A 27,750-nucleotide genomic window follows, 5' to 3' on the forward strand; every position below is an offset into this window, starting at 1 on the left:
GTATTTCATAGTACCAAAATACAAAAGTGACCACCCCTTTCAATCCATCTTGCTGTTTTAAAAATAGTAACTCTCCACTAAACCTTAACTTTTTAAACAGGTAAAACTCAAGTTACCTACTTTCACATCTAACTTCTCTAGTGCACACTGCAGAGTGCATTCTTTTCAATCTTACCTTTAAGCATCCCTGTGACTAGCACTTTCTCTAATACCTGCTGGAAAGCACTAGGAAGCCTTAAACTCATACAAACACTGAACTCTCCTTGTTAACAAGGAGAAATTAATAGTAGGCACTAAACAGCCTATAATTGCAAAGTACCTTGCTAAGGAAACAGCTCCTATACTTTACAAAGAAAAAAAAAGCCCCAAACCAGGCATGTCCAAGGGTCAGCTTCCGGTGATTTCTCCTGTCCACCTGGTGAATCTGGGCATACTGGGGCAATGCAGTAATTGCCTCATGTACACAGACAACCCTGTCCTCCTACCACCCAACACTACAACCTGTGAGAGATGCACTTACATAGCCAAAATGGAAGCAAAGCTCTCTCCACCCAAGATTGCGCTAAACAGTCAAGAGGAGAAGGTTAACACCCACACTACACCTCAAGCAACACATAGCCCTTCTAAACCCGCACCACCAACACCCACATATAGCAACACTAAATCCACATATGCAGAGGCCCTTAACTGTAACCTGCCCAAGCAACAAAGACCTCTGAAGCTGAAACGCAAACAAACACCAATCACAACCAATGTGTCACATAGTTCACAACACCAGTGTGCCACCCAGCAACAGCCCCTAAGGCAAGACAATGTACCTAACACTTTAGTCATAGGTGACTCTATAGTCCGGCACACTGATGTCCCTCTCACCAGGCTGAATAAGGAGAAAATTACAGTCAGCTGCCTGTCGGGTGCCAGGATCCGCCACATAACGCATGCACTCAGGTCACTCCACAACAAGTACAAATATGACTCTGTCATTGTCCATGTTGGAGTGAATGACTTGAGACGTACCTCCCTGGACTACATGAAAAGAGACATGGAAGAGCTCTCGGATCATGTGGCCCAGGCAGGTATGACCCTAGCCCTGAGTAGCATCCTGCCTTCGCCCAGAATGATACCACAATATAAGGATAAAATGATTGACTTCAACAATTGGCTAAGCTTATGGTGTCATTCAAAGGGGATCCAGTATCTGTCTGCCTGGGATGACATGATTGACAGACCACGATGCTTTACCAGAGATGGTCTGCACCTGTCGCCCCTGGGATTCAGGTTACTGGCTAAGGCTCTTGCCACCCCTATAGTGCCTTTTTTAGGCAAACTTCAAAGGACAAAACCACCACCATAACAGGTACAAGCGTGCGAAATCTCCAGGTAATGCTACTCAATGCTAGAAGTCTAAACCTCAAAATGCACTCTCTCGAGACAGTCCTAAAAATGGAGAACATCGATATCTGTGCAGTAACTGAGACCTGGTTCAAGGCTCCAGAGAGCACCCCTGCAATACCAGGCTACAACTCTTACCACACTTTTTGGCCACCAGACCAGGACCGAAACACTAAAGGTGGAGGAGTGTCTATATTCACCAAGGATATTCACACCACCAGGCTAGTTGGCCAACACAGTGTGTCTGAAATTCTCCAAGTGCAACTAACACTAGGTAAGACTGCAATCCAAATTGTAGCTTGCTACAGATCCCCCACCATACCCCAAGATTCTCACAACACCTTTCTAAACATACTGGAAAATATTAAGATAGAACCAAACACCCTAATACTGGGTGATTTTAACTACCCTGCCATTAACTGGGAAAACTACTCATGTCCCAACACCTTTGCGCAACGGTTCTTGGAATTCATAAATTCCAATGCCCTAGATCAACTAATCCATAGTCCCACCAGGGGCTCCAATATCCTAGACCTGGTCATTACCAACATGGGAAATCAATGCTCCATACCTATGGTCACCACCTCGTTAGTCAGGTCTGACCATAAGCTAATCACCCTTAACATCCACATCCCACCCCCACCCCCTAGTAAAGAAACCATCATAAAAAACTTCTCCAAAGCCAACTTCATGCTACTCAAGTCAGAAGTGACAAACTTCATGACACCCATGCAGATGGGAACTAAAAGTTCAACTGCTGAATCCTACACTAAGGCACTGTACGAGCACATCCACTCATGCATGAATCGTGCCATCCGAAATAGAACCAAAATACTCTCATCCAAAAAAAGGAAGCCAATCTGGTGGTCCCCTGCCATAAACAAACTTTACAACAAAAGGAAGAAACTTTTGCAGAAAAGAGAAAAATCCCAGGATGCAAAAAACTCCCTTACTAGCCTCAGTAAGAAACTGAGATGCCTCATAAAATCCTCCAAAGCTAGTTACGAAAATAAAATTGCCAAAGATTCCAAAGACAACCACAAAGCATTCTATAACTATGTCAAGAATCTAAATGGCAATGCTCAGATCTGCTCTGAGTTAAAACAGAATGGTATTAAATATACTGATCCGAAGGATATTGCCAATATCCTGGCAGATCGATTCAGTGCCAACTTCACCCCCCTCTCACCCCTTAAATGGCCCATCTCAATACCGGAAGATTGCCAAATTCCAGTAATAACGGCCACACAGGTACAAAACGCACTCTCTAAAGCCAAGAATACAGCATCCATGGGACCAGATGAAATCCCAGGCTGTGTACTACATGAACTACAATATGAACTGGCACCTCACCTAAGTGTCATGTTTAATCATAGCCTCACCTCAGGTTTCGTGCCCACTGAGTGGCGCAGAGCTACAGTTATCCCAATCCACAAGGGGGGCATCCACCTTGGATCCCGGAAACTACCGTCCCATCAGTCTGACAAACCTTATCTGCAAGGCCATGGAGCGTATTATCATGGAACTTATAAACAAAGACATTGGCAACCTTCAAACACTGGACCCCACCCAGTTTGGGTTTGTGAAGGGGCGATCTTGTCTCCTGAACCTGATTTACTTCTTTGAATCAGTCTCCAGAGCCATGGACAAGGGTAAGGTGGTCCACACAGCCTATCTAGACCTTGCCAAGGCCTTTGACACCATCTCCCACTCTGGAATAATAGATAAACTTACTAAGTTGGGCATTAATCCCTATGTCACCCAATGGTTTGCTAAATGGCTTACTGATAGAACCCACACTGTAAAAGTAGCCGACTCCAAATCCAGCTCCAGACAAGTGACAAGTGGAGTACCTCAGGGTTCAGTCCTGGGGGCGCTCTTGTTTGGCATCTACTTCTCTGAAGTACAGGTCAATATTAAGGGACTCTGGCTAACAAAGTTTGCAGATGACTGCAAACTGGGAGCCATTATTTAATCCCCAAATGATGTGGATACTCTACAAAAGGGCCTTACAGAAACAGATGCTTGGTGCCAGAGCCATGGGCTCAAGCTCAATGCCAAGAAATGTATTGTTATCCCCTTTGGGAAAAAACATGTATCCATGAATTACCATATAGGTGGCAGTACACTAAACACAAAGTGTGATAAGAGACTTGGGGACACAGGTGGACAGTGGTCTCACCTTCGATAACCACATCGCCACAACAGTCAGGAAATCCTTCTATGTGGCACACCACATCACGAAGGGCTTTTCATCCAGAAAAAAGGAGGTCATTGTCCCACTGTACTCATCCCTCATTAGACCCATTATAGAATACAATGCCCCATTTGGTGTGTACCTCTCAAGACATCTGCAACAACTGGAAAGGCCTCAGAAATACCTCACTAAAAGAATCACAGGCCTAAAGCAGATGCCCTACGCTGACCGCCTTAAAAAACTCCAGCTATACTCTGTCGCATATCGTCTACTCAGAGGCGATCTCTGCTTAACATACAAGGCCATGTCAAACCCAGAGCTGTTGGACATGCTACACTTAAAGAAATCCCAATCCCTCAGAGCTACACGCTCCAGGGATCTAAACCTTGTCATCACAATAAACAAAACATGCTGGAGGGATAGGTTCCTGACCCAGAGACTCCCCAGACTCTGGAATAGATTGTCCATACATGTCAAGCATAGTGCCTCTTTGGACCTCTTCAAGAGGAACCTTGATGATTGGATGGGAGAAAGGAAATTCACCCCAGGGATCACGTCAGTCGCCCTGCTAGACAGGGGTTCAGGAAAGTAAATAATGTGGGAAGATATAGCCAGGGAATTGTTATGGCTAGGCTTGTATAGGCCCTAGGGCTGATAGCCTAGTACCAACCTATGAACCTATGAAAATTCAAAGAAAATCCGTGTCCATTTATACAATAACCTGCCAATAAAAATGGAGCTCATTGGCTATTCAGAAATTCTTATTTAGACCCGGTGGAAATAAACCACCCAACGTAATAATCCACTTTTTCTTTTGCATTTAATATAAAGTGCCTTCCAGCTTTATTTGTCCTATTCCTAACAATCCTATCAATGATTGTAAATCTAAAATTTGCACTGTTGCGTACCAATGAGTGCTTGTACAGGGCATTGCTTGATCGTTTCATTCTAATATCACTACACTGTTCAGATATCCGTAGTCTCAATGGCCTAATCCACCAGGCAGACCTATTGTGTCAGGTCGTGGCTCCATTACAGAACCCCTTTCATAGTTTTTGACTAAATACTTGAAGCCTTTACTGAAATGTGTTAGGTCTAGGATCCAGGATACAACCCAATTTTTACAGGTAATCTCGGATATGCAATTGGAACCTAGATGGCTGTTATGTACTGTGGATGTATCCACTCTATATACTAACATTCCTCATTGGGCTGGGTTACAATCTCTTGAACACTGGTTATTTAAATCGGAACTCTATTCACCAGGATTTAATACTTTTTTGATTTGTCTTGCGGAACATGTACTTTCTAAAAATGTCTTTTTACTACCAAGACAAATGTTAGTGGCAGGTTCAGGGGACAGCTATGGGGACATCCTTTGCCCCCATTTATGCTGATCTCTTTATGGCCTTTGTAGAAGAACAATGTATTTACGATAGTAGCCATAATATATATTTAGAGGAAATTGACATATGGAGGCGTTATCTCGACGATTGCTGGATGGTCTGGAGGTCTGACACTAAATATCTGCAAGAGTTTGTTGAATACTTAAGTAGTAATAAGTGGGGAATAGAATATACTGCCAAATATGATGTCCAGCAAGTCACTTTCTTGGATGTCTTGATCACTACAAATATTAACAACACTCCACTCAGGTTTATCGTAAATACCCACAATATAACTCCCTATTGCATGCATCCAATTTCCACCCACCACATATCACTAGAAATATACCCAAATCTCAGTTTCTTCATATGAAATGCATTTGTTCAAAAGCAGATAAATATGAATACTTCAAGGAGGACCTGACCAGAAGATTTGGAGATGGGGGCAATAAAATTGGTAACATCTTGACTGCCAATAACTGGGTATCAACGCTAGATAGGAATGATTTATTGACCTACAAAAATAAAGAACAGGGTGGACACATAGACATTTATTTCATTACTGCCTATGGGCGGAATACCAACATGCTATTAGATAGTGTCCAAAAACATTGGAATATTCTTTTAGCTGATAGCAAGCTATCTGAGATTCTTAATGACAGGTGTCTCTTTTCATTTCGGAAAGGGAAAACTTTAGGGTCCCACCTTAATCATTACAAACATGGCTGGGAACAAATACAGGACCAAAGTCAACGTACCTTGACAGGTGATTTACTTACTGGATGTGTGTCATGTGGAAAATGTATACATTGCCATAAGTTAGTCAAATCCAAACAATTTACTAGCAGGAACACAGGCAAAGTTTATGATATCAGATTCCTAGCCAACTGCGAAATGGATTGGGTGATTTATCTTGCTTACATGTACCTGTTCAGCCTTCTATAATGAGCATACCTCTAGGCCATTGAGACTACAGATATCTGAACACTGTAGTGATTTAGAATGAAAAGATCAAGCAATGCCCTATACAAGCACGTGCAAACTTTAGATTCACAATTATTGATAGGATTGTTGGGAACAGGACAATTATAGCTGGATGGCACTCTATATTGAATGCAAAAGAAAAAAAATGGATTATTAAATTGGGTGGTTTACTTCCACCATGTCTGAATGAGAAATTCTGAATAGCCAATTAACTCCATTTGTATTGACAGGTTATTGTATAAATGGACACTGGTTTTCATGGAATTTTGATCTACATGTCCCACTGATGAAGGCTATCCAAGTGTTTTTTTCAGCTGAAACTGGTCTGACAGAATTTCATTTACACATGCTTAAAATAAAGCTATTAGTATGCCACTGTCTGCTGGCCTTTGTTTTTGAGTTTGGCTGTCATTGACTTCCCAAGTGATGTTAACATACTGCAAGAGGTCTCACAGCAACAAATGGCTGATGCCAAAGTCATGGCCTTAAGTTAAAAACAAAAAAACAATATTATCATACCATTTGGCAAATACACGGCCCCTACTGATTACTAGATCAACGGCAACCCCTAAGCACGCAACTTGTGGTGAGAGACCTGGGTACTCAGGTTGACAACAATCTCACATTTGACCATCATGTGGCAGCAGTGATCAGAAATCCTGTTACTTAGTTCATCTCATAAGTAAAGGGATTCCAGCCAGAAAAAAGGAGGTTATTACCTCTCTGTACTCTTCCCTTATTAGACCAATAATTGAGTATAACTCCCCATTTGGTGTGTACCTCTCCAAACACCTGCACCAACTGGAAAGGCCACAGAAATACCTCACAAAGAGAATCCATGGCCTCCAACACCTGTCATATGTGGACAGGCTCCAATCACTATCACTCTACTCGGTGCTGTACAGATTGGTCAGAGGGTGATCTGTGTCTCGCCTACAAGGCAATATCGGACCCTGCGCTACTAGACCTGCTCCATATCCATAAGTATAACTTCTTGCATATTACCTGCTTGAAAGGCCTAAATCTAATATGCAACATCAACAAAACCTGCTGGCATGACAGGTTTGTCTTCCAAAGGTTATCCCATCTCTGGAATAGACTTTCTATACATGTCAGAGTACCTCGCTGACCCTCTTCAGCACAACCTTGATGAGTGGATAGGAAACCACCAATTTATCTCAGGGGTTCCACCCTTGTCCCTCATTGACAGGGGCAATAGGTGATGACTGAGTTTTCTACTTGTGGGGTTAAACTCTTGGCTAGGCTTGTAAGGGCCCCAGGGTAATTAACCTAGTAACCTCCTATGATCCCATGATCCTATGAATGAGAACATTGCCATACTGCTGTGTTGTACTGACAATGAATTCCATCTTACAAGCAGGAAAGTACAAGTTTACTAATACATCACTTTCTGAAGACATTTTGATTAAAATGTTGGCATTTTGATTAAAACAAACCCTACCATTTAGTGTTTGTTGTAATCTGAAATTAACCGCGTCATTCCTTGCAAAATCTTTATATTGTAGAAATCATGAGTGGTGACCTGTTTATAAACAACATAAAAAGTGCTGTAAACTAATCATTTGAAAGGTACAGCTGTACATGCTGTAGCATTATAGCACATAAAAGGGTCATCACTATTAATACATTGAAAGTAAACCATTTATAGGTTTTAATTACGTAAGAAAAAATGTTTAATAAATGTTTTGGCACATGGACTTTGTAAGTGGCATTTTCCCAACACACTTCAAAACAGTGCAACCTTGGAGCTAGTATATTGTTAGTAGGGGTGTGGGGGTGAATGGAGGTAAACTCCTCCCCTGTAAAAATGTTTCATATTTGTGTAAGGTTTACTTTCTGTCTATTTGCAGCATTTTTCTTGATCTTGGTGGTTCTCATCCTCTGTGACATGCAGTCATAGACGTGTGGTTCTGAAGTTTACTCACTAATGTATAACAAGTAAGTAAGACTACTGAATCTAATAGTGGCTCTATAAACCACACATGAGACTTAACTGGGAACATATTTTGTTTCATAATTTGAATATGTTACTATTTTTTTTTTGCCAGTAAGTCGTGGCATGTTGTGACTGCTCTTGGGCAAGGTGGAGAGTGGGATGGGGTTGTTGATAACCAAGCTGCTTTGCTTAGTTTTAAGATAGTCTGTCTGGCAAAAGAAAATAATTCTTAGAAATGGTATTGTGTAAGACTTTGTAGCTGTTTCTGTTAAGGCATTTTTTTCTACTTTGCAGATTTGTGTGATCAGAAGAAAATGGCTTTCTGCCATTGGTGTGAGTTAAAAAGTGAATGCACCTATTTACCTATGATACCCACTTTTCTGTTGGCAAAATGTTCTTCACCCTTAATTGGAAGTCCGTGTTCCTCTGATTTTCATTTTCTCGTACAAAATCCCCAGAGATTTCAGAACACAGAAAATAACATCTGCCCTCCTTGCCAGTAGCAGATCTCACAATTGTAACCTACTACATTTTCTAAAATGGCTTCAAGTCACAAGTTAACTTAACAGTGCCTGTGGCATACCTTTTGAGATGGAAACTCCCATCCAAGATCAGGTTTACTTCCTAAAATGTACTAAGCAAACATTAAGCAAACTTGCATGTAAAACAGCTGCTCATGAACTTGTATTCTCCAGACTAGGCTCAGCATTGTGGAACAAAGTCCCACCTGAATTATGGGGCCTGGAATATCTCGCTGTATAAAAAAAAAGGCATTTTTCTGAACATTTGCACAAGGAAACTGAGTATAATTGATTTGGGGACAATGGTTAACCTCACCAATTGCTATGAAATAACATAATACCTCCATCAAGATAGTTGCCAGGAAATGCTGAATTCTAATTGCATATTACCTCTAGCATGATAGTCTTTCCTGCTTGTTATCCTAAATGTTGTCCTACTTGTTTCCTGTAATGTTGAAATTCCAAATGGACTTTATGTATATATTGTAACTGTTGTAAACAACATTGTTTTTACTGTTAATTCTGTCTCTGCAATGTTTCTCTGTACTTAAGACTCTGTAGCAAGCATAAGGATCTACAGCAAGCATAATATGTATGTTCCAAGAGCCTTTAAAACATTTAATTTTGCATTTGGTCTTGTGTATTATATATGTACTGATTTATTCATGTTTGCTTTTACTTCTGTATTATTGAATAGTGGCTGAAAAGGGTCTTCAGACCAATCTACCAATTTGGTAATGAAATGGTAAATGAAATAAATAAATGCATACTGGGCTGGTACTAGAAAAGGTATTTTGTGTGCATTCTCCCTTTAGGGTTGCCACCTTTTCAAATGGCCAAAGTGGGACATTTTTGGTACAAACATCAGGTTTTACATGCCGACACCTACCCACGGTTAGTACAATGGTTAGAACTTAACATTGTTGCCTAAATAAAAGCTTATTCTTGTAGCATTTTAGTTGCTTATTCTGTTTCTTATAACATTTAGGTATTTCAGATACAGAATAACTGTTTTATGAAACTATTACATAAAATATAGGAAATAATTTTGTCCTACAATCTCAGGACATTTGCCATTTTTACAATTTTTTGTCAGGACAGTGGGACAGGTGGTAACCCTATCTCCCTTCCCAGCTTAAGAATGGTGAATGTAGGCTTTCATAGTGGCCATTATTTTTCCTGATAGCAAAAGACATTAGTATTACATGATTCAGTTGACAGGTGGATATCCTGTGTTCTAGCACAGTATCTATATGAAGTTGAATAAAACTTAGCACTGCTAAGCGAGTTTGCCTGTGCAGGTTCTGCATTGCTAGTCTGAGTCTGTGAAGTCACTGCCCGCTGTCTAATGTTGCTAGTTAGTGGCCATAAGTGACTGTGCAAGAGAGGTAAGCAAGCCCAGGAAAGTCTTAACCTTGGATTGTGCTCTGGCTTTTGATAAGATTTGTGCAGCAATGCGGTGTGCACTTAGATGAGCAAAAGTACCCCATGCACAAGAAATGCCCACTCTGCATGTTGTAATGGATGATAATGTAGGCAAGTTCTGTGTCATTTAATGCTTTTCTTAGATAATGATGGCAACCTGCTTGCAAACAATGTCCCTCTACTCAGACGTGAATGAAATACAGGGATTATAAAGAAAAAAAAGTTATAGGAAAAGGTTTCTTTTTGCAGTAGATAGAGGAGTACAGCAATGTATCAGATGCTGGATTTAGCAGGTGTGTGCACTTTTGTTAGGAAATTCTGATTTTAGAAATTTTCTGTCTTTCTCACAGGAAGACAATGGAGTGAAATTAGTGGATCCTCTGGGAGAGATGCTGGCAGCAACTTGGGAGGAACATGCTACTAATTTAGCAAATGCAGAGGAACAGTGTATTTCCAGTGCATTGGAGAACATTGCTAAGAAAGAAGCTATTGATCTCCAGCAAGAAGCTTTTGTGGTGGTTGGCAGAGACACAAGGTATTTGTTTTTAAGTGCCAAATTTGTCATGGTTGAGGATCTATTCTGAGGCTGTACTTGCATATCATTTTTTTGATTTTATGCTTAAACACCAAATTTGTATCTACTTAGTAAGTAAGTAATGGCTTGGGAATCTTTACAACTCTGCTTGTAATAGTGAAAGACCAGGCTGCGCTTGCTTACAGATAGTATCCTCTGTGGGGTAGGGGAACTCTGTGCTTTTCAGCCTTTATTGGAATTTCCCCTGTCCCTCCTACCCAGCTTCTGATGTCGGCTATTTAATGTTGTCATTCACAAAACATTTGACTGTTGATAGTAATGAAGGTTTTTTTCCATTTTCCATCCATATTTTGAGACTCTGAATTGTTTTTTGTAGTTATTGTTGTAGCATATCCATGCATCTCTAAATGTGTATATATTTTTTAGCATATTTGTGCATCTCAATGTGTTTCTTGTTCATTTTTATGTGATCTATTCAGTCAGGCTGTACTGCAAATGGCCCATTGAGTTCATTACACTACACCAGTAAACAAATATATATAAAAATTTGACTCTCCTTGGGGGAAAATGCCAAGATGTTTTCCCACGTATTTGAAAGAAGGGTCTATCCCGATGGACACACTTGTATAGTGTTCCTTCTTTTCATCCTTTCCCCTATATTCCCTGACTGATCTTGTGGGTAAGGAAAGAGAAGGCTCAAAAATTGTGGTATTGTGCTAGTTCTTATCGGCCATATCATCTATGTTTTTTTGGATCTTCTTCAGTGGTCATTTTGAGTCTTATTGTCCTCTACTGATCTAGGGCAAACTGCCTATTCACTGGTCAAGTTGAATATTTGAAGTCCTAAGCAGTCTTCATCTGACAGCTTGTTTCCTTTAGTTTTGCATTATCCAGACACATGGGGCTTTTGTCTACTGTAACTCTTTCATTTTCTCATGCTGCTAATTAAATACATGTGAAGTTAGGCTGGGCTGGGTGATGGATGTTCTTGTTTATTTTTCCAAGATTGGTACATGCCATCAAGGTAAATCCAGCTTGATTTTTTTTTTTTGCTTCAGACTGGTCATATTTTGAAGATACATATGCAATAGGCAGTTCAACATTTTGACTTATTCTGACTTGTATACTGCCCAGGATGGAGATCTGTATACTGAATGAAATATTGTAGAAGGGTATATCTACTGTAGAGCTTTGCTTATATCTTCTAATGTTGAGTATCATGGGATCATGGGAAATGTATGCATATTACCATTAAATAGTTTTGACTTGCATGATAGAGTAAGATTTTTTCACTGCAGTCTGTAAAACGCCAACTCAGACACCTAAGTGTTCAGGAGTATGTTGTAATCAGTGGTCGCCATAACTGAGTTTAGACCCAGTCTACTCCTGGCTCTGAGTAGTGCAACCCTGACGGTAATCGGTACTCCATGGTTTGAGAAGGCCTAAGTACTGTAGAAGTATGCTTGAGTGGCTTGAATGTTTCTTTTGAGAGAAGGATATATTCCCAGCATAAATTGCCACTATAGGTCAAGCAAAATACTGCTCCATCTGTCTTTAAGGCTAGTCCTGATGAGTGGATGGATAGAGACAAACTTATACCAGGGTTATATATACAGCCCTGCTGATTTGGGAGGTGTGCACTGTTAATTACTTGCAAAGGGTGTCAAGAACTTTTAAGTGTGTCTCCTTAAAGATGTTTATCGTTTTGCGTCTTGTGGTCTCTGTAATAATTTGCTTAGTATTGCTTTTATGATCTCGTATTCCTGGTGGACTGTAGTCCCCTGTAGAGGACAGGGGACTGTAGCTTAGGTATACAAAACTGAAGGAGAGGCAGACAGTGTGCTTGTCACAGCATATGCATACAAGCATTATTAATGCCTTGTTATGCCCTGCTTTAGGTGTCATTAAGCATATATCCAAGGGGAAATGTTTTCCTATTGTCAGGACTGCACCATACCACCAATCCTCTGTTTCCTTTCCCTTCTGCATTTATTTGGAGATTTAGGAAGGAAGCCAGGACTTGATGGATGGTACATGGTGGGGGCATTAAAACTTGTAAAAAATTCTGGAACCTTGGGGCCCATAAGCTGTGCAACCTTATCTTTTTAAGATGCATTATTTTCAACTTTTCTCATCTGCATTTTATAGTTTTCTGTTAGCAGTCCTCTAGCTATGTAGCGGATATCCATATGCCACTCAGAACTTTTTGATATCAAATGTAGCAGCTTAGCAACCCCTTCCGCAAACTGACCCTACTTATTATGTCCTCTGTTATTTCCCCAGTTATCATGATATTGCTTTTTTCTAGATAACTTAATGCAGAAAATTAACATAGCCTTGTTTTTTTCTGAAAAGTGATCAGAAGATAAAAAGCATTAGTAAAACATATGTATTAGTAAGTAAATTGTCCACTGCCTGTTATGATTTAACATGGAAACTCTTAAGATACACGCTTGTGCAGTACTATGGAGTGCACTTGTCACTTGTCATTAATACAAAAATATCTGAGAATGAAAATGTTTTGGCTACATTTCTTTTTACTCATCTTTTTATGTTACTGTCAAGGGCAGAAATTATGTTTTATAACATCTGCTCATACTACAGGTGGGAGTAATGGAACATTTGCTGTTTTATATAAACAAAGTTCTATGACTCAACCATTTTTTCAGCTAAATTTAGCAAATCAAGTTTTCATCGGAAACTGTAATGGGAGGTAGATACACAGAAAAAAAAACATTTTTCTTTTTTTTTTCTTTTTAAATTTTAGAATTGGGTATTTTTGCACCATGCTAGTATTATTTAAAGTGATTTTCCAATGTTATGATATGCATTTGATGGGTCAAGTGCTGCTATACATTTGTCCACTGTCTATAGTTGTGTATTTGGGATGTTTAAAAAAAAAAAAAAAGTTTACAAAGCTTATTTATTAAAGCACAGCCAAAATAAATGTAATATTTACTATTCTGGCCTTAGCTTAGGGCAAGATGAGTTGTGCCCATAGACTTTAATGGGAATGGGAACCTTCGCGCGTGTGCAGTGGTGTGCTTTTAAAGTCTATGGGCACACACATATTTTCCATGGGTCTATATTATATTTTCGAAAGTTTCAAACATTGAACACCATATGGTCAACACCATATGAGTGATGTTTGAAATTTCAAAAATATAATAAAAAAATAAAAAAAAATACTTACCTAAATCCTGTAGGCAGGGGGGCAAGACCCCCTGCACCCCCCATGTGGGGGGGGGGTTGTGCCACCCACACCCCCCTACTTAAATATTCCTACTCAGAGATCGCACTGCATTGAAGTAAAGGGAGAATATTCCCTATGGCGATTTCCGTGTTACGCACACAATGTTTCAACGTTTCTACCAATCGGGTTTGCTCAATATGCGTTCACCGTTTACAATTTTCGATCATGCAATAGGAACCCATTTTCCATGCACTGACACCAACAAGGTTAATGCTTACTGTTTTCCTCCGTGACATCAGTGAATGGAAATTCATATATTTTTTTTTTTAAAGTGTGTGTGTTTTTTTTTCCCAAACCACAAGAAAATGCTCACTGATGGGTAAAGGTGCTGTTCAGCAGTTTTTGAACGACTTGCCATGGCGCAACAGTAAGATTTGAAAACATGGAAAAAACACTTTTTTAAGGCTTAAAGATTAATCTGATGACACTTGAACCTCCTGATCCAAAATTTGTCAGCAGACTAATTCCCGTACTAAAGTTATTCCAGAAATACAGATTTAAAGAGGAACATTCCAGGTTGATTCTTGCTTCTCCCTTGCCCTTATCCCGTTAAGCTGTTTACTTAATAGATTAGACTATGGTTACAGCACAACTCCCAAAAATCAACCTTGATCAAAGATATCTCATCTGCTTTTTGTGGACAGTTTAAAACTGTAAAATTTTTCATATAATGATCTGAAAGGACTACTACAAATGGTTAAAACTTTCTCAGATGATATGAAAATTATATCTGGTCTTGATAAATGTGGAAAAATGACATTTTATAAAAGGAAAGCTGCATCACCAAGAAAATATGGACCTGGGATAGATGTGATATAAAAGAACTTGAGCAGGAAGAAGTATATAAATACTTGAGAATAGCTGAAGGGCTGGTAATAAAATATGAACAAATTATAACAAAGCTCAGTAAGGAGTACTGCAGAAGACAAAGGCTAATACTGAAAACTGTCTTGACAAACAGGAATACAGTCCAATCTAAACCAATTTGTTCTTCCTGTTTTAACTTACAGCTTTTGTTTGACTGGCCCCAAACAGTATTGAATCAAGTAGATAAGAAAATAAAAATGCTTCATGCTTATCAAATGATGTGTAACAAACAGTGTATACTAAGATTATACATCCCTTGTTCTGAAGAAGTATGGGCCTCTCAAAATTGATGTATAGGTCTGCACACATAGGACTGTATACATGTTTGCTGATCTCATTGCATCCAAATACAGTGAAAGTTTTAAAGCATGAAGAGAAGTCTAATTTGACATCTTTGCTTAGTTTAGTAGAAGTACTTCAGAACACAGTGGGGATTGAAATTGAACCAGATGTAGACATGAATAAGACGGCAACTACAAGTGCCAAAAAAAAAAAAACAAATATGAAGAAAAGGACCAAATGAAAAGGAAAGGAAAAAAACGGAAAGTTCACAAATATAGTGGCAAGTATTCAGAACTCATGGGACAATCGGATGTTGACCAAGATTTGACATAATGGTTAAGGAGAAATATATTTAAAGCAAAAGATGGAAACACAAGATAGTGGGGTGCATACTCACTAGTTTACAAAGTTTAAAAAAAATGGGAGAAATAGACGAATACAAGTTCTGTAAAACAGAACTGGAAACAGTTGCACATCTTGTTGCTTTGTGTGATATAGTCCATAGATAAGAGTCTGTATACTGAAAGGCACAACTGTTGCACTGAGGATTGTGCAAAAGCTACAGTGTAGAAGTAGCTGAGAAGCATTGGACTCATGAGCCACAAAGCATTATCAACAGTAGTGAAGTTTATATCACTTGGGATCACCCACTACCAACTGTTCAAAAATAGATGCAAGAAACTCAGACTTGGTAGTCCCCAAAAAAAGTAACCTTTAATAATTGAAATTGCTATAGGACTGGCTGTATGGTGAGCTAGTTGATAAGACATGGTTCAGATTGCTCCAGTTTGAAAGTGACAAAGCTCAATCTGGGAACTGAGAGTACTAAAAGAGGCTTATCCAATTGGATTTGTTGCTTTGAAATGTGGGATGAATGTCCAAGGGAAGCAGAAAGTGCAGAAACATGCTGCTATTGAGGAAAAGTTTCCAAATGCATATAGAAAAGCCACACCATGTCTTAGAAAGGGAACCCAACAATCAAACATCAGCAGTGAGAAAGAAGGACCCAGAGATACTCAACTGTGCTTTGGATTTAAACCTTGTAGAGTTGCAAAAAGTAAACTCCTAATTCGATAAGCATTATGAAAGCCTCACAGAAGAAAAATGAGAAGGTAAATGCCACACTAAATGAGCATTCAGATAAATGAGAAGGTAAATGCCACACTAAATGAGCATTCAGATATATTTTGGCCATGCAGAATGAAGATGTAACATTGAGAGATAAACTATCAGATATGGAGTCCAAGGTAGACAAAATGGCTGAAATGCAGGTAAATCTACAGGATAGTTAGATGTACAGCAATAACTGGTGATTTGGAAAGGATGGGTAAGAGCTGTGTAATGCATGGTTAAATGGATGGGGATTCACAAAGATTCATTAACAGGCCAAGGAGTTTAAAAGACCCTGACATATAGTGGTGAGGATGGAAACATAGGATGAAAGAGGAGATCCTAATAAAGGAATTTTAACTCTATGTGATATGCAGAGTGACTGTTCTGCCACCACAGTCCAGAAAAGGGCTTATGTTATCCCAACTATTAGACCTTGTAAACGGCCAAAAAATGAAATTCAAAATTCTTTATCTGGTTTGCCTTAAGTTGCAACTCCCAGGCAGAGCCAAAAAGATGCTGTAGTGAGAGTACGTGGGAGGGGGACACTCAATGCACATATTTGAAAACAAGTGGCAGGCAAACCCAGTAGTAGGTCGGCCCAGGTAATCAGTATACTAGGGACATTCCCCTCAGGAGTATCAGTAAAGTGAAGATTGTCTCATGGAATGTTAATGGGCTGTCCTTCCTGGATAAAAGGAGAAGTGTGTTACACATCTCAGTGACATGAAGAGCTGATGAAGGGGAGTAGAACAAGGTGGCCTTTACATTAAAAGATGAAGGGAGGAAGAGAGGAGTAGTTTTGCTGGTAGCATGCCATTCTCCCTTCCTTCTCCCTTCCTGTCTTCTAGGTAGACCCAAAGAAAACATATGTGTGTGTTAAGGGATCCTGATAGGCAGCTAAAATGACACTAGCATTGGTGCATACGCCACCCCGGGATACAGCTCTGTGGACAAAATGGCAGAATGACTTTATTCTCATGAAAGAGTGTTGTGTATGGGAAGTTGGAATGTGGTGACCTCGCTATAAGATCTCAATAAGGAATATACATGGGGACTTATTTGGGAAGTTTTGAGCCAGTGGAATTTAGCTAGAGTGTGGAGAGAAACTCCGATACGAACTTATTGGTCTGGAAGAAAGCACAAAGTGGCTGGACTAGACAGGGGATATATATTAAGAGTGTACATACTTAATTGGCAGGTATGAGACCTTATATAAATGCCACATCAGATGATGCCTTTGAGTATGGAAATACCAAATTTTGGCATGGGGGGAACAGAGAAGCACCGGAAATTCCAAAATTAGTAAAAATTCAACAACTGGGTAAAGGGGCTACTTTAGTGAGAATTAACATGATTTCAGGAGAGAAGGGAGGAGCTCATGAGCCTGTGGGATCCAATGAAGAAAAGATTAATAAAATAAGAACCTTTTAAATCTGAACTGGAAAAATAATAAAGGTTTGTTTACTAACAGTTTTACTTGTTTTGAGACACAAATGAGGATATTGACAAAAGCTCACAATGAGAATAAAAAAAATAGACAAGAAAAATCTAACTGAGCTAAAGGGAAGGATTCTTGAATAATTGATATAAAGTGGGAACTTTATAATAGAGAGGGTGTTAAGGAATGTTTCTTCAGACTTGCATTGATATCGGTGTATGTTAGCAGTAAAACCTATTACAGAGAATTGAGTACCTTTACTCTTCTGTTACAAATGAGAAACTGCTACATCCAGTAAAAATCGTGGAGAGCTTCTTTTGATATCCTATGTAAAACTCAAGGGTAGTCCTTTGCAGAACAACATGAAATGAGAAGGTTGTAAGTGAGTTTGTGCCCCTTAAACTAGCAAAAGAACAAGCAGTCAGCCTGATGAGGCCAGTTAGACCACAAGAGGAACACATGTTGGTGAGTAAACAAAAAGGTGGTAAATGCCAGGGCCAGGTGACCTGCTAGTAGAGTGCTGGAAACAAGCACAGACAAGTTATATGCCTCTCTTAGTAGGTTATATAGTCAAGTTTTAGAGACAGGATTAATCCCTAGCACATGAAAGAAGTTGTCATGGTGATTTTACATACAGAAGGAAGGAGTAATGAATGTTCTTCATTTGATAACTGCTGCAGTAGCCTTAGCTGTATGGGTTATATCCTGCCCAGGATATAACTGCTGGACAACTTCCAAAGCTTCTGGGCACCTTTCATGAACCCAAACCATTTGTCATCTCGAGCTGAATTGACTAAAACTGGGTTTGGCTGCCAAGCCCTTCACAGCTTTCCAGCCACCAGAGAGAGCACTCCTCTGTAGGCTTTCGAGGATCGATTCGATACTGGGCTAATGCTGTTCCTTTGCTGGGCACTTAGTTCCCTTTGGGACAAAAAGCCTTCCACTTTACTTTTATGACAAAAAATGTTTTTCTGTAAAAAAAAAAAAAAAAAAAAAGCTAGGAGAAGGCTTTTTTTAATGCTGTTGTGTGAAGGAACAGTTTTGTGGTTAAACTAATTTTTCTGTGGAAGAAGTTGTGTTATTTAACTTTGATAGTGCAGGGGTGTTTAAAGTACTTTTACTGTGTTTTTATAGGCTGAGCTAAGTTACTTTTATTTTTATCCTATTGTGCTGACTGTTGCTGCCAGACTTCCCCAGAAATCGGGCATCTTTTTCATCTTGACCATGGAACAATTTACTGGTTCTTCGGTTCTACTATCTTCCAGATACAAAAATAAGATTGTTAGGCAGCCTTTGCCACCTATTTAGCTGATAAAATGCCTTATCCTCAGGTAGGTGACTGTTGTATGGCCAAAGCTGGTTCCTCTGGCCAATAATCTTTTTTCCTTGGGTCCCATTGGTGTAGTCACTATAACCACCATGGATCCAGGTTTAGACATGTCCTCTTTAGTTGTTGGGGTACCCTTGGTGGACCAGAAAGAGCCAACCTTGTTGGTTCTGAGAGAAGGGGCCAGAAATTCCACTTTGTTTTGCTTAGCTAGAAAGATGTGCCCATGCCTAGGGAGTTTTTTTTGCTACCAAACTTAAGTCTGTTTCTTCAGATTTTCCTGTTAAAAAGAAACAGAAACCTGACATGTATTCTACTGTCTCAGTTAACTTGGACAGGAGTAATTTATTGGGCTTAGCTCAGGGTTTAGTGCAAGCTTTTGACCAATCATGTATGGCTGTTTCTGGTAAAAGAAAACTGTTTTTCTGAAAAGATTCAAAAGTTTTTGAATCCCAAACTCATTCTGGAAGCACACATTGAGATTGTGTGTTATCTCTGCAAAATTCTGATTGAGAGTCAATGTGGGTTCAGCCAGTATTTTTGAAGGATTCTCTGAAATTGTCTAGAATTAATTTGTTGTTTCAGTGGAAAAACAGTGATGTTTGTCAGTCCTTCATGAAATATGATTTGTTACACTTAGAATTTCCAGAACCTACTATTCCTCCTGTTCTGTCTGCTTTGGCAGATGTTTTGTTAAGCCTGTAATTTCCTTGACATCCCAGTCTACAACCCTCAAGAATGCAGACAGACTTTATAAAGTACCTCAGCTCAGTCTTTTAAGTTTTTATACACTCATCCCATATCTGATCCAGCAGTTACTGCTTTAGTGCACCCAGCTGCTGCTAAACATATGGTTAATACAAATCCTTCTCTTTCTGAGAAGGATTGGAAGGCTTTTTATAAATATGGGAAACAAGTGTATTTCCTTGAAACTTTTGTTTTTAAAATTCTCAGCTGCCAAGCTCATTGGAAGTTTATGCCTGCCTCTTTGTTTCATCTTGTGAGGAGAAATCTGCTTTGTGCAACTTGGTGCCTTCTGTGTCTTAAGTACTACCCACTGTTTGAAATGTGCTTATGATTCTGCTGCTACCACTGAAACTGTTATGATGAGATTTGCCTAACTATGTTCTCAATACCATAAAGGGGATGTCAAAAGTGAGATTTTGAATTCTTTTGTAGACAGAGAACAATTTTTTGGACCGTCTGCTGCAGAGGTCATTAAAAAGTGTAACGAGAGAGGAAAGCTGATTGAAGGGATTCTTTGCTTTTCTGCCCTCATTTTGTAAGTTTAAAAGTTTCAATGTTCCTTCCATAACTTTCTTTAAAAGTCAGAGCAAGCTGCTGGAACACAAACATTTAATAACAATGGCAGTGAGGTTCCAAAAAAAAAAAAGCAGGAACCCCCCCCCCCCCCACAGAACAAAGGACTGTCTTAAGTCTGACTGATTTATAAGAAGGATTTCAAAACCCCTTCCCACCCTGACAGTTCTGCAATCCTTTCAAAGTCTGAACCCTTGTTTCTCTCTAGCCACATATTGCTTCAGACAGATGGGTTCTGACAATACTTCATCAAGGTTACAGTTGGTAGTGAGAGCCTCTCCCTCCCTCCCTTCCAAGGGATTCCTCCTCCTCCACCAGACCAGTCAGTTCTCATCCCTCCTTTCATTCAGCATATGCTTTTTGTGGAATAGGCAGTAGCTGTCCTCTTCTCAGTTTATAAGAAGGGTTTTATTAAAGGATGTTCTTGGTGTCAAAAAAAGAAAGAAAATTCTTGGAGGTCCTTTCTGGACAATTTTTTTCTAAATCAGTTTGTGATGGTTGCCAAGTTCAAAATTCCATCTCTTCACAAATTGCTTCCCATTGTTCCCCATTTGAGTTTTCTAGTGACTTTTTGGATTTAAAAAAAAAAAACACGTATCACTTTCCTATATATATCCAGATTTCAAGCATTTCTTGAGGTTTTCTGTTTGGATTGCATTGTCAGCTCTTTGCATTACTCTTTGGTCTGTCTACATCTTCAAGAGTGCTCCTGAAATGTCTGGTTCCTGTGACAGCTTACTGCAGACTGCAAGATATTCAAATCTGTCCATATTTCAAAGACTTGCTTATCTTTGCAGACTTTTTCAAAGTGTCAGGAATCTCTCCATTTGGTATTGGATCTCCTACACAGGTTGGAATTCCAAGAGAAGTTACAGAAGTTGTCTGCTCCTTTTCACATGATTGGTTTCCAGTGATGTTTGCTGGAGACATTAGTTCAAAAAGCTTTTCTTCAGCAAAAAAAAGTAATCAATATGTATATCCTTCCTCTGTTTTTCCACTCAAACTCAATATTTATATATTTTTCCTTCATTTCTCCAGTTAAACCTTTGTCTCAGTAAAGGAATTGCTTAGGGTTCTAGGTCTCATGGCATCTGTAATACCTCTTGCAAGACTACATGAGAAAAATTCAGTGGTACCTAAAATCTTCTTGGTCCCAGAATCAACATCCCTTGACTTCGCAAATTCCAGTTTTGGAATTTGTGAAAAGAGAGTTTGTGGTGGAGACACCAAATTTCTCTGAATCCATGACTCACATTCTCACTATCTGCTTCAGCACAGTCGCACCTGACACTGTGGATTTTGCTCAGGGAGCAGTGTTTGTGTGGATAAAAGTGCAGTGTCTTTGGAACAAAAAAGAACAAAACACATAAACATAAGAGATATTACCACTTTTAAATACTGTCCGTTCTCTCAACCATTTTTGATCTCCGGGACCTGTTCACATGTTAAAGGCATGGTGCATGAACAAGCAAGGAGGGACCAGATCTTACCTTCTAGCCATGGTAGCCTGAGATGTATCTTTTTGGCATAATTTTACACCACATACATCTTGCATACTATCCAAACAAACATGTGTAGTAGAAAAGCTGAGAAAGACCAGAGTTAGACCCTCATGAATGGAAATTGAATGGGGGGGGGGGGTCTTCCAAGAATTGATTCGGCTGTGGGGAACACTTTAAATAGATCCAGTTGTCTCCATTCTCATCAGTCTTTTAGTAAACCTCTGCTCCAGAGTTCCACACAGGAAGGCCTGGAAGACTGATGTTTTTTTTCTTTTCCATGGTCAGGACTGATCACCTTTTCCACTAATATCCAAGTCATTATGAAAATTCAGAAGGACTGTCCAAGAAAATTGTGGTAACTCCCTAAAGGCCAGGGAATGGTAGTTATCCCTTCTTTTGGAAATAGCCAGGGGGTAATTACCTCAAGCTTCCTCATAGACTGAATTTACTCACACAAGACCAGGAGTGTTTATAGATCTCAACCCCCAACTACTATAGCTGATTGCCTGGATGATTGATAGTATTTTAATACCTTTAGGCATTTTTCTTCTAATGACTTGCATCGGGTATTAATGGAGGCAAGAAAGACTGCCACTATAAAGTTATATATTATCAAGTGGAAATAAATGAACCAGCGCCCATTCAGGACTAGTACTTCTCTAGCTGTACAGTATTCGTGTGAGTTAATAGTTTCAGGCTTGTCTTAATGCTCAGTCAAGTCAGTCATTTCAGCATGTTTGCCCATGGATACCCATCTTTCAATGCAACCTCTTTTGAAAATGTTCTTGAAAGGGGTGTAGCATAAGAAGCCTCCTAGGAAACAGCTTACTTACCCTTGGTATCTTAATTTTGTGTTAGAAAAACAAACTCTTACTCCATTTGAACCAACTCATCAGGCTGACTTAATGTTTGTTTTCCATGTCAAGGAATCTAACATGGTAGGACAACCTTATCTTGTTCTACACAGCCATATGGTTTGTTTAACAATGGTAGAGTTTGTTTGTTTTAATTCTTATGCCCAAGTTTACTTTAAGGCAAGCTATCTCTCTCCCTGTGTTCTTTCCAGAACCAAAAAATAAGGGAGAAAAGATACTTCATACAATGGATGTCCACAGACAGCTCAGGTGCTAGCTTGACAAAACAAAATCTTACATTTCTTGTGATAAGAAAAAAGGACAACCTATGTCAAAATGGACTGCTTTTCAAAATGGTTTGCTCAGGCTATTACACTTCATAGACCTACCCCAACAAAACAATTCCAGGCAGAGTAAAGGCTCACTCTATGAGGGACTTAGCCTCTTCTGTGGCTTTTGGAAAGGGTTGTTTCTAGCATCCAACATCGTCCTTTGTGCATACTTCCACAAAGAGCTATAAGTTAGATTCCTCCAAGTCTAGGACAGAGTTCACCAAGACCTTTCCCCAGGGGCTGCTGGTCTTTTATTCCTCCTCCCAGTCAGTTTTAAGCTATAATAATCTACCCATATGGCTAAGGGTAATGCAGCAGTGATTCAATGAAGAACATAGTACAGTGGTGTAAGTAAACTTACCATAACAATAGATGTTTGATCACTGCTGCAGTAGTTGCTCACATCAACCATCCCTCTTATTTTATATGTTTTTATGCCTAGGTGTGTACTTTGTGTTGTTATATCCCTAGCATTGTCCTCTTAGTGATTTACCTCCCTCTCTCTGTTGGCATGAAAGCTCTGAAGGACTAGGCACCCAAACCTGAAATTTAGTCAGTTTAACTTGAGCTAACTAACAGTTTGGATACGTGGAAGGTGCCCTGAAGCTTTGCAAGCTGGCCAGTGGTTGTATCCCTGGCACAATGTAACCTACATAGCTAAGGCTACTGCAGCAGTTATCATTTGGGCATCTACAGTTGCGGTATGTTTACTTACACAACTGTATTGTCCCACTCTTTTTGTACAGATCAATTATCCATTTTAAATCATGATTATAATTTTTATAGCAATGTAGGCAGAGAAATTAGCTTAGTGGGCCCCCAGCTATTCCATAAAGATCAGATTTGTTTGTAACAAGAAGGTAAACAGCTGAGAACATAATGAGTGCAGCATTAGTAATATAGTGCAACAATTTCTTTCATGCAAAGATGGCTCTGATCAGGTTATCTCATTACAACCGATTGCGCCTCCAGGCATTTATGCAGTTAACTCCTACTGAGCCTCGGCATCAAATATTGCTTGTTCATATTTGCTTTAATAATTCCAAAACCATGCTACATACACAGTTTCAAAAGATTTCATTTTGAACCATACATGATGTTAAACACAACTGTATTGATATTTGACCTCTGTCTAGTGCAGCTAAAGAGATACTGAATGTTGTTTACTATTTATTTGTCTTGTAATAATTTTCATATTTCTCTAAATATCTCAACATGCAGGTAACACAAAGAATTGTATAACCCCATTTGAAAGCTCAGTTATATGAAGAAAATCCTGCTGGCAGTATGTGTCTTGCTTGAATGGTTACTGAGATATTGTAATCCGTTTATACAACATTGCAAAATTAATATTCATCGCCTTTATTTTGGCTTATAAAAAAACAGTTTAAAGCATCAAACTGAATGAATGCCACTAATGCAAAGATTAATTTATCCTGAATAGTTTTCAATATACAGTTTTGTTTTATCACTTACAGTTCCAGAGATATGATTATTTGTTTAAACTTTAAGGTGATAACTTCATTTTTTATAAGCTCAAGCCACACCCACTGGGAGCTAAAGGTACACACTCGAGCTGTATTGGAGAGAATTAATTAAATGCTGAAAAAGCATTGAGCCACATGGAGTGGGGGTACTTAGTCAGTACTGGAAAACTTTTTCCTGGGAGGCCATTCTTCTGCCACAATTAAAACACATGAGGGAATGCCAAGACCATTCAAGATCCCTAACAATACACGATATTGCTGTCCCCTGCCCCCTCTTACTGTTTGCTTTATACTTGGAGCCATTGATGTTAGCAATAAAAACATGAAATTAAAGGGTATACCCCAGGTAGAGGACAACATAAAATTGTAGGGTGTGCAAGTGATGTATTAGTGCTGCTATAAAACCCTGCAAGAGATATGGAATTATTTGCTATACTGTGAACTTTTGGAATATTTTCAGGCTGTAAAACAAATGTGCAAAAAACAAAGGCAATTACAGTAGAGTATCAGTTTGTCCAGAACAAGCATTTTAACTGTTTTGAGTTCTGGGAAGAGGATAGTTGAATTACCTGGGAATCTGGATAAGTTCCAATTTGGAAATGTCTGCCTCTGTAACATATGAGCTCTGGCTGGAACATATCAAGGGGACATTAGAAGGTGGAAGGTGGTGCAGCTGGAGCTGGAGCAAAAAATCCAGACAAATTAATTTGTTACTTTTGTGATTGTATTTCTTCCCCTGGGTACTATCCTCCAGAATTTACAAAGGCCATAAAATGTTGATGACTTCATATGGGAGGGGAAGAAACCAAGACTCTCCTAGGACAGACTAACTTTGATAAGAAAATGGGGAGATCTGGGAATTAACCAACCCCCAAAAAATACCTGGAGACCACTCAGATGTAAGGTTTTGTGCTGCTTGTGGCAGGAGGATATAAAGCCAACTGGAAAAGCTTGACAATAGCTCTACTAGGAATCTGAGCTGAACAAGCCCCACTAGGAGTTTGAAATTGCCTATGTCACAAGTGATAATTCAGTAAAGGTTTAAAAAAAATAGTAGGGTGAAACTTTTAAAAACTACAGGTACCACAATAAGGCACCTATTTAAAAAGTGAAATGTAGACCTGTGGTGTAAATATATTGTGCTGATAGAAATAGGGTGAGATGTGAGATATGATAAGGCGATGGGAGAAAACTGGATGTTGAGACAGAGTAAGATCAGATAATGGTATCATTTGAGAAGAGAAGGGGGTTGGTTACTTTGATATAGTGCAAAAAATTAATATAACATGGAAAACATCCTAAGATTGGAGTATATGGGGCTGGTAGACCTAGTGAAGAAAAATTTAGTTATCGCAAGGGAATTGCAGTTTAGACATGAACTACTGGATCTGATGATGTCCATTTCACTGTGCATCAAAAACAGGTCTTCAGGTCCATCCTCTGATCTGACTCAACCAATTCTTACAGCTACATAAGGTCTGAGCCTAAAACTCCTCCCATTCCAAAAATGCCTCACTCCTTTCAAACCATCAGATCTCGTTTGCTGTCTTCCAGCACAGAGCAATTTCTGAGCCTCTTACAGGTAAATGAAGTTTTTTTTTCTTTTTCAGTAAATTTCCTTCTCCTAGCTCTATACTTTTGCTACCTCCCCTCCCACGTTAAACTTTTCTGTTGACAGTTGTCGCTGACATTAGTTTCTTCCAGCGCTTTCTTCTAATCCCTTCTTAATCTTTCTCTCTTTCTTTCTTCTTTCCTATTAAAAAAAAAAATCTTTCCCAGTATTTTTTAGTTAACTTAGTGTAGTAGTGTTTGCTTGTAGACTGTGCGCATGTGTGAGTGACTTGTGTGACTGTGCCAGCATGTCTGACAAGCCAGAAAAGCTCTTTGGTTTTAAGAGGTGTGCCTCTTGTGGGTATAAGATGCCCCACTCTGATGCCCACAAAAGAGGTGCATATTGCTTGGTTCCGGGGCACTTGGGGATGCCATGTGACATCTGTTCAGCCTTCAACCCTGGGACCTCGTGAAACAAACTAATCCTACGAGGTCTCTCCTGGCTTCTGGAGCAACGACCACCATAGCTAAGAAGCGTGCCCCTTCTGTTTCTCAGGGGACCACATCTTCCACTCCTGAGAAGAGACAGAGACGCTTTGATCCATCTTTCTTGGATTAGTCTGGTTCTCATTCCTCTCCGGATCCAAGTGGACCCTCGGATCCAATGGAGCCTCCCTTGACTGTGTCATCTAAGCTGGGTCCTCAGACTTCAGGTCCGACCACCCTATCAGAGCTAATGGAAAGTATCCTGATCCACAGCTCCTCCTCTCCAGAGTGGACCTCTAGTCAGGTTCCCCAGGATCAGAGTTCTTGAAGCCATACTCTGGGATGGAGTAAATCCACCATCTCTGATCCAGACTGCCTGGCCCACCATGTCTCTGGCTAGGTCTGCTCACTTGTCCATATCCTCCAGATCCTCTCGGCTATCACACTCCAGTATGGATCAGATGATAAGTTTCCTCACAAAAACTTCTAAATTTAGAAAGTAGATTTATTCTTAACTTTGGTACTCTAATGCCTAAGGGTCTGAATTTAGAAATGAATATTACTTTATAATAATCTTATAAATTATTTAAAAATGAGTATTTTACTCTTATGTTATTTATCTTTTTTGTGTGAAACAGAAATGCTTTGTAGTTGTTATTAAGTGTTTTTGCATTAATCAATTGCCTAATTATTCAATTTAGCAAATTGTATAAAAAGATGCAGCTGTATGTCTTTTATTATTCCTATGAAGGCTTTGTTTAGCCGAGGTACCAGAAGACATTAAAGTTCCTGATGTATCCTGGCTCCTGTTTTTGGTGTTCTATATTATATTTTCCTGTGGTTTTTGATAAGTTTCCTTGAAGGGCAGATCCAACTGGGGACCCATGCTGGATCCGTGAGAGCTCCAACCCCCATAATACAGCCTCCTGCTCTGATTCGATCTTTGGTTTTGGAGCTGCAGGGCCTGGCTGTTTCGAGTGGACCAGCTTTGGAGTGAGGAATAGCTTTTTCCTCAACCCAGTCAGTGTCACAGATCAGCTCAGCTCCACTCCTTTCGAAGCTGAGTGGGTCCCACACTCAGGGTCCGTGTCGGTTCCAACTTTTTCGAGCCATCCCTTACTCTGGGGGCTTTGGCCTTCGACAGCTTGGGGTCGGTGCCTCCTGGAGGTGTGAGATCCAGGATGACCTCATTCTTCTCTTCCTTAGTGGTCTTGGCCACTGCCTTGAGGGGGACGTCTCCTTCCGGCATCATCGGCATTCCAGGTGGGAGAGAAGTCTTTCTTACTCCTAGAGACCTGGTCCCTCCTCTGCCAGGTCCTAACCAGTCCTAAGCAGATCAGGTTTTTGCCTCCATTCATCAGATTCATGGTCAGCCTCACGTAGAAAGCCTTCAACCTGTCCCTCAGCAAGGGATCCCCCTGTCCTCAGAGTCCTCCACCAAGTACCCTATCAAGGAGGCTCCTCTGAACTGTTGGTGCAATAGGAAGCACCTGGACTCCCCCTTGGAGTCATTGATGGAGGACGCTGATTTCAATGAAGGGG

At 39.8% G+C, this 27,750-nt stretch overlaps 1 protein-coding gene across 3 annotated transcripts in view; it reads left to right on the forward strand.

The window, feature by feature from the left end:
* PGM3 (phosphoglucomutase 3) overlaps nucleotides 1-27,750 on the forward strand; it is a 444,220-nt gene that overhangs the window by 55,386 nt on the left and 361,084 nt on the right. For all 3 annotated transcript variants that reach the window (XM_044066154.1, XM_044066153.1, XM_044066155.1), the window contains one exon: nucleotides 10,212-10,396. In XM_044066154.1, coding sequence (XP_043922089.1) covers nucleotides 10,212-10,396 — 185 coding nt within the window. The remainder of the gene's footprint in view (nucleotides 1-10,211; nucleotides 10,397-27,750) is intronic.

The sequence above is a fragment of the Protopterus annectens genome, chromosome 1.part0, assembly GCF_019279795.1.
Source record: "Protopterus annectens isolate FY-2018-M chromosome 1.part0, PAN1.0, whole genome shotgun sequence".
NCBI lineage: Eukaryota > Metazoa > Chordata > Ceratodontiformes > Protopteridae > Protopterus > Protopterus annectens.